This window comes from Dermacentor silvarum, chromosome 8 (assembly GCF_013339745.2).
Source record: "Dermacentor silvarum isolate Dsil-2018 chromosome 8, BIME_Dsil_1.4, whole genome shotgun sequence".
NCBI classification, from domain to species: Eukaryota; Metazoa; Arthropoda; class Arachnida; order Ixodida; family Ixodidae; genus Dermacentor; species Dermacentor silvarum.
The window spans coordinates 125987292-126001180 of NC_051161.1; the positions used below are offsets into that span (position 1 = coordinate 125987292).

Below are 13889 nucleotides of genomic sequence, written 5' to 3' on the forward strand. Positions count from 1 at the left end.
CTTTCCCAGCTCCTCGGCCATCAAAATTACTTGTCTCTCAAAGCAGACGTTATACCGAATGCGCTGCGTCACCATACGTCGTGAATGAACGGAGTCGAACTGCAAAAGGCCGTAGGGTATTGCGGCATCGTAACCAGGCACAACCATGCACGGCGAAAACAGCGTCGATTCCAATCAAAATCAAGTTCCAACTTCGGTCGACTTGTATATCGATTGGATCTAGACGTAAAGTTACAGGTTGCCAATGTAGGGCTAGAAATCGCGGGATTTATAGCATTTGTTTTAAAATGGTCAATTTCGCTGTTATTTGGCCGTAACGCGAGGGTTGAGTTCAAGCAATGAAAATCATGAAAAATATGCACGTTACATCAATAAATACGGTAATTTCTTTATAATTTATTCTACCTTCCTTGGAGCAGTGCAGGTTCGTGCCGTGGGCTTATTTAGATGGTCTGTACCCGTTTTTTTTGGCAAGGCTGAGCGTCGCTGCATATATTCTCAGTTTTTCGATTATACGATGCCCGGATTATATGAGGGTTTTGCGTGGTCCCCTGCAAGTCATATAATCGGGGTTCCACAATATAATGTTGCTATCGTTACAACCCCCCTTACATTACTGTAATGCCCTACTCATAATAAACTTAAGGATACAATGTCTAAAGAATGTAAAGCATACCTACAAGAACTGACAGTTCTTTGATTGTGAGGCATGCATTCTGGAGTGATCACATCAAGGAATGCCCTCTCACAGCATAACACCCAATGCAAGATCTTACGATACCACTGTTCGCTCACACTACAAGATTTTCACTGTTTACTAGGGGAACGTACTCGGCAACTACATGGCTGAGAATGTGATAACAAACGAACCTTCCCATGAGTTCCTATAGTGCAATCCGCTGCAAATACTTTAAGCCAATTAGCATGAGCTAAAACCGATATCTTTGAAAGTTGGTGATCTGCAGACTGTGCGTGATGGCCCTAGAGCAAGTCACAGAAGTTATGGCCACGGGGTTGGAAAGCACCGTTGTGCTAGATGTGCTACGCATTTCACATCACAAACTAAATAAGTTGTCAACACCGAATCTGTCTGGATTCTGCCACGTCAAATTAGGTGACACTTGAACTTTGTTGACATTTCTTAGAGAAACTCTGGTCTAATGAACAAGTTCACTTCATTCAACAAAGCCAGTCACTCAGATACGCAAGGTGCAACGCTTTTCATATTATGAAGACCGTGTATAGCCCACCCAAAGCTTGCCTCAACCATAAGCTGCGAAGTAAACCTTGACCACGTGTACTGTGCTAGTGTTCATGCAGTGGCATCGCAAAGCTTGTGGCACTGCGAATAACCATTTGAAGGAAAAGGTCAGTCTTGTAGTGCGACATTCGCATATTTTGAGTGTTCTACCATTCCCAGTGTAGAAGAGTTTGGGAAAGACGGCCAGGAGATACGAAAATCAGCCATCACTCACCTGGCCTCCCCAGTCTCCACAATGAGGCCGCACTTCATGCGCTGCCGCATGGTGATGAGGTGATGGTGGACAGCGCCCAGTGCCATGGCCGCACTGAAACAAACACACAGGACAAGCCGCCCATTCAGAGGCCACTACTAGAAAACATTGCTCAGTGAAAGCATTGCGTGGATCAATGCAATAGAAAGTTCCAACATAACATTAGTGCTAACGGCCATTACCTGTTATGTGCTAGCTGATCTGCATCACTCACAGGTACATAAAAACATACCAGTAGAGGAGCATTATTAAGACTGCATTAAAATGTTCCAATAGCTGCAAGCACAGTGTATATCTCACTATATTATCATCTGCAGTGTTGGTTCTGCTGAATAGACAAGTAGAGCACAAATACCACAGTGTATATTGCCCTGCAAGTAGCGTAAGAACACCTTATGAATAAATTTTAAATTATTTTTTGCAAGGAATCAACTAGTCAAAGCACAGACGCATGGAGCAAAACAGACAAGAATGTCACCCTTTGAGCCTTGCAATATAAATCTCCTCTCGCACGCACTGTGTAGGCATAAAAGCAGCAGCAAGGCAACTGCGCTCACTAGATTCCATAATCTCATTTTCCGGTCTTCAGATGCAATACACTTGTTTTTCTTTTTTATGAGCAAAAGTCTGAAAATGGTGCCATGTGAATGAGATAAGTTGACAGTTAAGCAAAGCATGAGGTGAAAGTTTTAACTGTCTAGTACAAAAGTTGCAGTGTAAAGTCACTATTGCATAATCGGCATGACACTTTGTCGACCTGCGGTTCACAGTTACATTATCATATGCTCTTTAACAGCCCAGTTAGCCTTCTATACACATAGAGGTATGCAAACAGTAATTCTTGAAACTGAATAGAATAGGCACAGCATAATGATGGCACCAACTCAAATACAAATCATCAAATACGAATATATTACTGATGGGAACAGTTGAAATGCAAATCAAAAAGTCATCAAATAATAATGTGATAGCTTCCACATGCCGAATGCACACATTTTCGACACACTTTTTTTGTTTATGCTGGCTGGCTTTATATTTCCAACCTAGCATTGGCAGGAAGGAAACATCTATTTGTTTCAAAGCTGCTCTGCCGGTCATCTCCATGTCAGTGCAAATAATGTGATAACTATCAAAAACAAAACAAAAAAAGTTACGCAAAATTTAAAACAGTAGCTATTCTATTTGAGGACCTAATTAAACAGCTGCTGCTGCATTCGAGGGTAAAACTGAACCGTGGCTCCACGCAGAAGACTTCACACAACAGAATGAAACTTGTCCAACAGGTGCACTCTACATTCCCCAGCTGCTAGAGGTTCAAGTTCGAATGCTGTGTGGCAAAAAGCTGCGAACACATACGATGCTGCTAGCTCATTTATAATGTCATGCTCAATGGGCACGAAGAACACTTACCTGACAGGTATGAAGTCCTTGCCAGCCTTGCGGTCTGAGAGGACGATGAGCGTGTAGCCGTACTTTGCAGCTGTGCAGGCCTCGTCGCAGATGCGCCGGATGGCATTCAGGAGGCCTGCACCTCCTTCGCTCGCCGAGAACACAATGTCGATCTCCTTCGTCTGCGCAAGCAACAAGAATGCATCCTTGTGTGGCTCGTGCCAGCCAGCTAGTGCACGATATACTCCAGCTTCAACAGAGAGATCAATGTAAACAAGAACCTGACTGGTAGGTCTCCTAGGTTACGAGATCTGGTTTACACATTTACAATGGGAAATACTGCTAACAGCCCATTTGGATAACACAATTTAGCCACAACTCTTCCTGGATAATATGTTTTTCTGAACCTGCTTGATTGAAAGTTATTATTGAGGTTCTATCGTAAATAGGCACAGCAAGTGCAACAAAACACTTGGAAAGCACGCCTTAATGTGGCATGGTATGCTGGATTGTTGTTGAAGACATTAAATGTGGTAAATGGCAAAAGTTCAAGATAAGCCTAGGTAGAAGGCACCTGCACTTATCCAAAAGTATTTTCAAATGGGCATTCTTTTTCATTCAATATTGAAAATACCTCAAAATGGCACAATTCAAATCAAGCTGATTTGAGTGTAAAAGTAAACCAGACAATTCATGTTCCCAAGTTTCCAAACATATTGGAAAAGTACCTTGGAGAAGCAAACAATTACACCAATTTACAACTTCTGAGAAGAAGAAAACTGCCCAGAAAAAACAGCATTCTCATCTGACATTTACTCTTTGTTGATTTGCGATACTTCACTCTCAGAAAAGCTTTGCTTTTACAACAGCTAGCTATTCTCATTCTATTAGCCCCCTATTGAGTGAACTTGGACAACATGTGCGAGTTGGCGACAGGCCCTGGAGTATGTGCCCAGATGTAAAATGAATGTGCTAGTGATCAGTACACATGCAAATATGTTCCTGCTTATAACCAGCCTGATCCAACAGAGACAGACAAGCACGTGCCAGACGGGCTTGCAAAATTTCAAATGCAGTATACAGTGCACTCCACTTACAACAACAGCACATGAATGCCTTCTCTGAACAGACTACATGCCTGCAGACAGAATTGAAGTCCTCCCATTCCGACAAGCTACGAGAATTAAGCATGTCAAGAACTCACCCTCCACCCTTTGTATGTGGTCTCTTTGATGACCTCCATGTCACGCAGGGAGAGGATGGGCTGCTCAAGCCACAAGCGCCGGCACTGGGCCGGGCTCGGCTCCAGGATGTTGGCCTCTGGTCCAATCGGGCATGCCTGCACATTGATGCAGTCCACACAATCACACACGCAATCAAGCACAATCAATACCAGTGTTGGTCTCTTAGCAAGAAAGTTGCTAAAATTTAGCACTATAATGTCAACCTGCCTTTTTTTGAGTATTAAGAACTTTCCAGTGACTTTTTTAGTGACATAAATAACCAGTCAATTTCCCTGACAAAATTGCTCAAATGACTATTGCTAATTTAAATGCCTTGCCCACATTTCATACCAAAGACTGCTATTTGTCACCACTTCCAAAGACATGCCAAAGCGCTTGTTAGTGAACCATCTGAGTGCATCAAGGCTGATTTGCTAGGCAAAGCACAATCTTGAGATCTGATATCGCTTTAGAAATTGGAGGTTGTTTTCCCTTATTGCATTCCACCATTGAAGGAGGTAATTTATAGTTATAGTTTCAGAAATAATAAGCAACACATCAAGGAACAATTGAAACCTTAAGAGACCAAATTCCATGCAAGTCATCACCTGGCAATATTTCGCTAAAAATGGGTTATTGCCATAACCTGGAGACTGGTTAAAAAAATTTAGTTTCACCCACCAAAACACCACAGAGGGAAGTGAGATGAAGAGTACACAAGCAAAAGATAATGGGAGCATGAAGAGGATGCACAAATTCCTCGTGGTTAATAACAGATGCATTATGCATTCTTTACTAAGGCAGACTTGATGACATGCGCGAAAATGCTTTGTTAATCATCTCATGGCAAGCAGAAGTCACAGGTGTGCTCCAAGCTGAGCATCATGACAGCATGAAGGCAAGGCTTCACAGAAATTGGGTCATGTGCACGCCTTCTCCATCATGTGCCATGTGGTGATGCCTGCTATGGGCTTTGCTTAGCATGGCAACAAAAGGCAATAGTAGCATGGAGTTAACCACAGCATTTACAAAGCAGTTAGCAAGGTAACATTGTTATGTTTGGTAGCGGTAGTCTTTAGGGAAAATAAGTTGAAGTGCATTTTATTTGTATTTATGTTTGTTTATATATATTTTCTTTTCCTCCCCCCCCCCCCCTTTTCTTTCCATAGCACACCCACTTATCACAAATTGTGGAATGTAAGGGGATGGGGGAGGGTAATGGGGGAGGGACAAGAGCCAGAGCAAGGTCAAAATAGCAGCACTGTTGTGCATATCAATAAAGCCCTGACAAGACGGATCTGTCAAACCATGACTTTAGCAGGGCTTTATTCAAGTTCTTTTTATTCACGAAGTACCTGCCCCAAAATCACTCTCCTTCAAATCTTCGTATTAAACAGCAACAAATCCCAAAATGTGACTAATGGTCAGTGGGCTGGTAGTTTTTGAGGGCTCAGAACACATTCAGCGGGTTCTTTCAGAGTGCCCTACTCGAGCTCATAGGCGCCCTCACCATCGACTTGGGAGCATGACCAAAATCTGGCATAGTTCTGGTCCCGTGGTTCCTGCAGCTTCTGTTATTGGCATGACATCTGCCGTGGCGACATACGCATTGGTGCCAAGGCACCTCGCGTGCCTTTGTTGTTTACAGCAAAAGGAGTGCTGACATGTTTACTGTTCAGGCCTCGGATTGCTCTGGCGAACGACTGCACATTCGGCTCGGGCACACTTTCTCAGGATCAGATCAAGAGCAGGCTCCACGTCGTTGTAATCCAAGTCAGAGCATGAAAGGGACCAGCCAAATGTACCCTATCCACGTATATACTCAGCATTCCAGTCAGGGCTGCTGAGAATACAAATACAGTGTTATCCACACTTAGGGAAAACACTTCATTATATTCAATTCGAGATACCTTCACCATTTCTGCTGCCTCATCGAAAAAAGTGGTGGCATATTGCACCGACATTCATTAATAAAGGTTAATCTAGGGGTCTTCACGCAAAATTTAAACTATTAATGAGTGCACAAATATCAATGAGGTGTTCCACCTGACAGTGGATCACCCTGTGCACATAAAAACGATGGAAAGTACTACCAGCATCATGGCACCAGCAGCGCATGAGCTCCAAGCCTGGTGAGATTGGTCTATTAATAAAATGAGATCTATTTTTCTCCTAGTTGGCTGGTCGACAGCTCACACCGTACCGCACACAACCCATTTGCCATTTTTCTTTGCTTTTCTATCGTAATGTTTGCTCTGCATTCTTGCTATATGCTGTATCTGTAGATGTAATTTGATAATAAGGTAAGAGCAGGAGCTAACTGCATTCCACTTCTTATCGAGCATCACATTATGAAGATATACAATTTTAGCAGAGCATTTACGGTGTGCTCTGCTCAGGCAAGTGTGCCCTAGGAATGTGCACACAGCTGGCCAGTGTAAAAATGACAATTAATGCATCTGTGCACAACGCTGCTGGCAGCGGAACGCAGAACACTGCCCTCGCTCCGCTACAGGGCTGATTGAGCAGAGCACGAGTTTGCACCCACTTGCTTTTTTGACTTTTTGTAGACAAGCTGATTGTGCATTGCTGGCATCTCCGGGGCTTGTTGAAGAAAGTGAAATTAAGGAACTTATCTGCAGCCACCTGAGCACCTGAAATCTGAGCAGAGTGAAGCATAAACAACACTCTGCTAAAACTGTTTGTCATTTATTTCCTAACAGAGCAGACTTTATGACTGAAACAACTTCCAGTGCCCGAGGGAGACAGACAAAGTATGTCCTGCTTTTGTTGGCTCTTTTTTCTTTTTTATTGCAAGTTTTTGCATCATTGATAACTGAGTCATCCTGACATACAATTTCTTAAGCCGTGTTTCTTCAAGATAAACGCCATTATGGCGATAAACTAAACAGAGCTAGAACCTTTGTTCGGCGCCCCACAGATTCAGTACACATCTGTTAAGAATATCTATCAGTGAGACTAGCAGACTTCAGTGGTTCTTTTACGCTCTAAACAAAATGTGCGTACTTCAAGTTGTAAGACAGATCTGCGCATGTTCATATGTTCGTACATTTTCGTAGGATCTGGTACCTCTAAAATCTCTTGACCTGTCAGGACTAGTATTGTTTATTTATGATTTCATAATTTTTCGTTTCCAATCCTTCTTATGCACCTCCATGAAAGCATAAACCTTCTGGTCTATGTAAAATAACCCACAGGTTTTCAAGCATGACAGCCACAAGTTTTTGAAACGTGACAGAGAGGGTCACTTGCCAGTGACATGACAATCTTCTCTCGGAACGGGTCAATGGGTGGGTTGGTGACTTGGGCAAATAGCTGCTTGAAGTAGTCGTAGATGAGCGGCTGGCAGAGTGACAAGCACGCCAGTGCAGCATCGTTACCCATGGAGCCGAGGGCTTCCTTCCTGCCACCCAAAGAAAAAGCAGTCGTGCAAGTAGTTAGTACACACTGCTTCAAAAATGAAAACTGCTCTAAACCAAGAAAGGCACTTCACACCAAACGAGACACCTGCAGATAATATCGCATAAATGAGGGAGACGGTACATAGTATAAGTAGCTTTTCTGGTTAAACCACTGTCTCATTTGCCTCAAACTTTGCTTACAAAGAGCTTTTTGTCATGTATTTAATTTTGAACAGCCTCAAGTTTGGTGCAGCACTTGTCTGTATTTAAATGTAATTTGGAACTGCTCATCTGTGACAATGCCAGCCATATAAAATGTCGATTTTCTCTCTCCAATGAACAGTGTCACCAACTGCCACTTCACAGAATAAGACTAGGTGCATGCCATGTTTCATGTAAAAATGACAGATGGTGCCACTATTTATTTCAATGAGAATAACTTTTCCAGCCCTCCATTGCCACAGATGACAGTACTAGTCGTGGTGTGTGCTTGCAGATTTAGGCAAACATATGACGATGCACACTCAATGTTGGTTCTTTTTCAGAACTTGGTTTCATTCAGTGGGCACCATTTTTTTTTTTTTTTTCAATTAGTGCATGTTGCACAAATGTAGTCTGTTTGGAACTAATGGTCTTGCAAATAGACACAACTACTCATCTGTGTGTCTATATTTCTCATGTTCTAAATCTTCCTTGCTTAAGCACGTTTAAATTTTAATTACTGTATTTCGTTATGTATTTCCACTGCCTGTGCACTGGGTGCACCGGCACCCGATGCATGCATGGACCTGTTGGGCAGGTCACCGCCTCAAGCAAATAACATGTGGGCAGTGTTGTCATTTTTTGCTGCAAAGATTCCCCTAAAACACTTATGGCAAACCTTGGCTGCTAAAGCAGCCTAAATGTCACCAAATCTAGCAGAAAACTCACGAAAATAACCAGTGTGGGGTGGCCGATGTTTGATTACCAATGGTACAGTGATCTTATCCCTTTACGATGTTTGTCCATTTGGCAGAAGCTGTACCTATAAAGAATCCCATGGCAGGCTGTCTGACCCGTGGGTGTGGCTGCAAATCACTCACTTGTTACACTGCTTGTTATCAGTAGGGTTTACTGCAGCCAGATAATACCACAAATCTAAAAGTGGTGGCATTTCTGTGTATCAATTCTGAAGAAAAAAATTGTGTTTATGTACATTACTTGCAAGAAATGTCCTCCAAGTTTCATAAAAGCGTATTTCTCACGGAATATACAAAACAAATATCTTGGCCTTACCTCATGATCTCAGACAAAACACACTGACAATGTTTTATCAGATACTACTTTGCTAAGTATTTTTTTCTTCAATAAATTGTATAGTTTCCCAGTGGCTAATTTCTACTTCTAATTAACAACATGTCCCATAATACACAGTCCAACATTAACCCTTTCTGTGTCAACTTTTATTTATTTTTTCAGAAAACCATGAAAGTCTCCCACAATTTTTTAATGATGGATTTAGGTGAACAGTTTCAATTATTACAATGTTAGCAGTTAATATGTCTAAATATTACTGTCAATTATTTCTTTCTATTTTTTTAGTTGAGCAGTAACAGTCTATATATTAACTGCGATATTTCTTGGAACAGAAGTCGAGCGTGATTTTATTATCCTCCATGCAACGTGTTATTGCTGGTGCAGCGTGGAAAGGAAATCACAGAGACACCGGCGGCAAAGCACTTTTGTGAAGCTATGCTCACGGGAAAGAAGTCACCAGAGGGTCTAAATCTTTCTTGCAATCGTTAGCACTAAGTTGAAACTCCAAACGTAACTTGCTGAAGCTTTCTGAACTGTTTGCTTGAGGTGAAGAAATGTCCAAAAATATTACGATTCGGGCATTGGAAAGGCGCACATTGTCACTACAGCCATCAACTTGCAAGCTGAATATGCAAGGATTACTGCACAGTACACCGTTGTAAACAGACAAGTAACACTACATATCATTGCATATCAACATGTATCAGTGAGACCAAAGAAAGTATACCACCCTGCAATGTCCACTGTTAGAGATCCTAGTAATGACGTCCGTAGCGATTTACACTGAATTAATCAGCTGTTCTTAATGATCTAAAATGTGACGTCCGTCCGTACCTTGTTCATCCACGGAACTTTCTGCATTGGGCTCGAATGTGTGGATGTTACCCGGACATCCATCAGCTAACGTCCCATGCCGGACGTGGACGTTCAGACCTAATCCAGATATATGTCGGATATCGGCAATCCATTGAGCCTCTCTGAACGATAACATTTCTAAAACCCAAGAGAGCCAGACTTTTGCTTTCCTTCCACCACCTGCGCCCTCAGAAAATTAGTTTTCTGGAAAGCTGGTGCCATGTAATAGGTCAGCATTCACACCAAAATGATGAAACGACTGCTACATGTCTGCGGCATGCGCTAGACGAAAGTAAATCCTTGGACGAGTCAGACTCTGGACTAGTAAAACTTATCCTTGGCATGAAAAGGTTAACCAGCTCAAATAACTTCAAAAGAAGGCTTTTCTCCGTATCTACTACTGTTTTCAGTGCAACTCCAGTTCTTGGAAAAGTTTCCATCACTCTCTGGGAACAAATTTTATGTTTCATCTAAAGTGTCTGAACCAATCAAATAAATAATATTCTAAAATGAAGGTAACAGGAAAAGGTTTCTTATCCAAATATGGCCCCAGATTAAGGCTAAGTATGGCACCAGATAAGGATAAACCCTTTTTATAGAAAGAACAACTGCTAAAATTCCCTTTTTATTTCTTTCTTTCCAAACAGTAATCAAGTAGAATGATGTAACAAACCACGAAGTTCTACAACGTGCAGTTACTTCGTTATAGCATCCAGATTATTACAGTTTTTTTTGTTTTTTTATTTCTGCACATATAATTGTGCCACATAGCTTTCGCCATGTTCCATGTTTCCCTTACTATTACTGAATTATGTTTGTATCCTCACTCTGCTGAAATTCTCAGTAAGAACTGTAGTATGACAAAATAAAATATATAGAATAACGTTTCAATGCACAGGCATGTTCGTGAAAAAAGTCCTAGGCTGAAAATTAAAGCTATGACCTTCTGCTTTGTAACACAATGCCAAAACTGCTGAATCAATCACATAAGCCCTTCCTTTCCTCTTTGAGATATTGAAACACGCCAGGAATGCTGCCATGTTTCTGGACAGCACTGGAGAAAGTCCACGCTGACAGCTATGAAGACAGCTTCGAGCCCAAGTAATGGAACAGATTTAGCACTGCCTGGAAGACGTTGCTGTGACTTGATGCCACCTCACATTGACAAGAAAAAGGTAGGAGAAGCACATATCTTTGCTGTATTCTAACACTTTGCATGTGTGAACCTATGAAAAGCACAACGTAGCTTACATTAGGCACATAAGAAAGTGCGACTACGTTTTCCTGTGAGCAGACTGAGTTTCTTCTGCTCAACCGCCACCCTGTTTGGGCAGCAATGTAGCCCGCATCATTTCCGACTTCTATGCTGCTTTCACAAAGCTGTCTCTTTTGAAAGCTTCGTCAGAATTGGAGCGAGACTTAAGATTGGCACTGTTTACTTAGCTGTCTATTTGGCCATCTATGGCAATACGTATTGGAACACAATCATTGAACTAATTAAAAAAATATGGCTACAGATTTGCATGTCTTCAGTACCTAAACAAGTTAAGTCTTGCAATGAAAAGAGTGTTCTCAATACATAGCTTGCTGCACATATTGTTGCAATGTTCACCTTTAAGAGTAAAACTAGAATTCACCATAATAACTGCAGTGGCACATATAGCTTCCATTATATAGCAAAACCACTGTCTATGCTGCACATTTTAACGATCCTGTCCACTTTCTGTTCATGCCTCAAAATTCCTCCATTCTTATCTGTTAGCCCCCTCACACATAAACCTCACTTTTTTTTTTTTGAACAGAAGATAAAAAAGTGAAGTACATCTCTCATCCGTTATTGGATTCACACGTCACACCTACATGAAACAGCATGTTGGAAACTTCAACTTACAGAAAAAACGCGACCCGCTAAACATTCATTATTCTGCCAGCACTCTCTGTGATCGATGAACTGAACAGCTAGGTCAAACTCTGAACATATCTGAACTGCTGCAAAGATGACATAATCACATCGGACAAACGGTAGTTGTTCGAGACAGTTGTGCATAAAATTATAAAAATATAGACGAGCTGAGTGTGTCTAAAACCGAGAAGGAGTTAAACAAAGACATAAGCCAAATAAGCAGTAGACTGAAAGCTCCAGCGATGCCGTGCAAACAGCACTGCCTGTTAGGTATAAAATCGTTTAGCTGTCACAGGATGCGAACACACATAAGCCTCATTTTGTGAAACAATGACTGAAGTGATGCGCCTTGGTCATAGACAACAACAATGATCAGCTGTGAGGAGAACGGTGAATCTCCAGCTTTTTTTTTTTTTTTTTTACTGATGCCAAATTTCCTTGTGACTAGGGTGTACATTTTCTACATGAATGTTACAAAAATGGTAGATTTACACTCTAAAGAGGATAATTAACCCTTTGTGTAGTTTGTCACCTTTACAACACCCAACACTTGTCTCAGCTGACACCTGAAAGTTAGTGACAAGTAAGAGAACAAATGTGTTAGGTACGACTTGCAGAGGGTTGGGCTAGTTGAAACCTGATCAGTAGAGTACAATTCTGTACAATTCTGCACAATTCTAGTGCACTTAAGAAAGAACGGAACAGTACAAGGGGAACACTGTTCCTCTTGTTTTGTTCTTTCCATTTCCTAAAAGGGCCACAAATACCCAATGTTTGACTCTAGTCTTTTAAGATACAGCTGTCTGTCACAGACATAGACTTCTTGGCAGTTACTAATACTGTGCCGACAAAGCGTCGCGGAACAAGTGCTCACGGTTTCCTACGGCTTCATCCGACTGCCAGCAGCAGCTGCAGTCGTGCCACGCTTCTCACGCCACTTTGTCGTCGACGAATTCGCAGAGGCCGGAGGGAGGGGGGGAGGGGTGGAGGCTGCGAGAGCACACACACGCTCCCCACTGCGAAGCACAAATCGGTCCCTAGGTTTCAGCAATGCCAGTGGGCAAGTCACGCCCTTGGCAGGACAGAGCTGCATTCCTGAATGAGTTAGAGCGCAAGCTTCCGATGACTTTCAGCACACATGACCTACCACATGTGGGGAACACAGAGTAATCAAAACATTCCTTTTATATTTATTTTTTCGTTTGCAAACGTGCAGTGGAATAAATGACTACAATTAACTTGACCAGGAGAGAAGCAGGACACAATGACCACTGAAGCAGCATGAAAAATACAGAGAGGGAGGCATATTGACACACACACAGGCACTGAGAACTTCACTTTGTTTGCAGACGTGTACGATTCGGCAAATAAATAAAAGAAAAATTGTGAACAAACTTTCAAAGTGAGGCCTTAAATGCTGCCTAAAATAATGGTGGCTGGCATGATGACAAGGACAATAAAAATGGCACGATGATGATAATGACTGCGAAGATAATGACCCTGAACAATATCTGATAATGGCATGACAGTTGTGGTTACTGTAGCACCCTGTTTCTGTTGAACTCGGGAATCTGGTTTTGCTTAACCCATCGCCACATGCATCATGAACTGAGGTATGCTAGGACTGACACAGACTGGCAGCAATCAAATGTTGGCGACCGGTGAGATTGCCAACATATAGGTTGTATCCATGTTAATCTCTGCATTAAAGCTCCATTTTCTTCAGTAACTACAACGCCAACAGCAACATGATAATTACTCTAACGGCAGGACAATGAAAATGAAATCAGCACAGCAGTGTTGACAGCCAAGTAACGCAACAGTCTAGGATGGCATGATGATGACAACACTGACAACAACAGTGGAACAATGATGACAACTTCAAAGATGGCACAACAGCCTAGAAGCATTGAACATGGGATCGTATCTCCACCCAGGAGATGTTTTGTGGGCGACTCTTGCCAAGGAAACATGATGATGCTGAGGATACTTGCGACAGACACTTAAGATTGGCTGAGGCACAACAGCCAAGGATGGCCTGATGGTGACAACAGTAACAATGGTGGCCCAATTATGACAACTAAATAATTCCTGTTCCCTAGCTTCCTATTGGATTCCTATTCTGTTAAGGAACTGTCACTTTTATCAGTGCAAGCAAAAAACTAACCTCTTGACAGAAGCTGTGTTGCACTTTGGCAGTCAACGAATCTCTTAGAGAACAATGGTGCAGTCGCAGAGTTGATTGCTCAAGAAAGACAAATTTAGGCATTGAGAGATGGATGCATCT

General features: G+C 42.0%; 1 protein-coding gene across 1 annotated transcript in view; it reads right to left on the reverse strand.

Annotated features, from left to right (window-relative positions):
* The window catches only part of LOC119461673 (uncharacterized), a 137573-nt gene that overhangs the window by 79331 nt on the left and 44353 nt on the right, over positions 1-13889 (reverse strand). The window contains exons 12-15 of the mRNA XM_037723043.2: positions 7400-7550; positions 4108-4242; positions 2925-3085; positions 1476-1568 (exon numbers count right to left, since the gene is read on the reverse strand). Of these exons, the coding sequence (XP_037578971.1) occupies positions 1476-1568; positions 2925-3085; positions 4108-4242; positions 7400-7550 (540 nt within the window). The remainder of the gene's footprint in view (positions 1-1475; positions 1569-2924; positions 3086-4107; positions 4243-7399; positions 7551-13889) is intronic.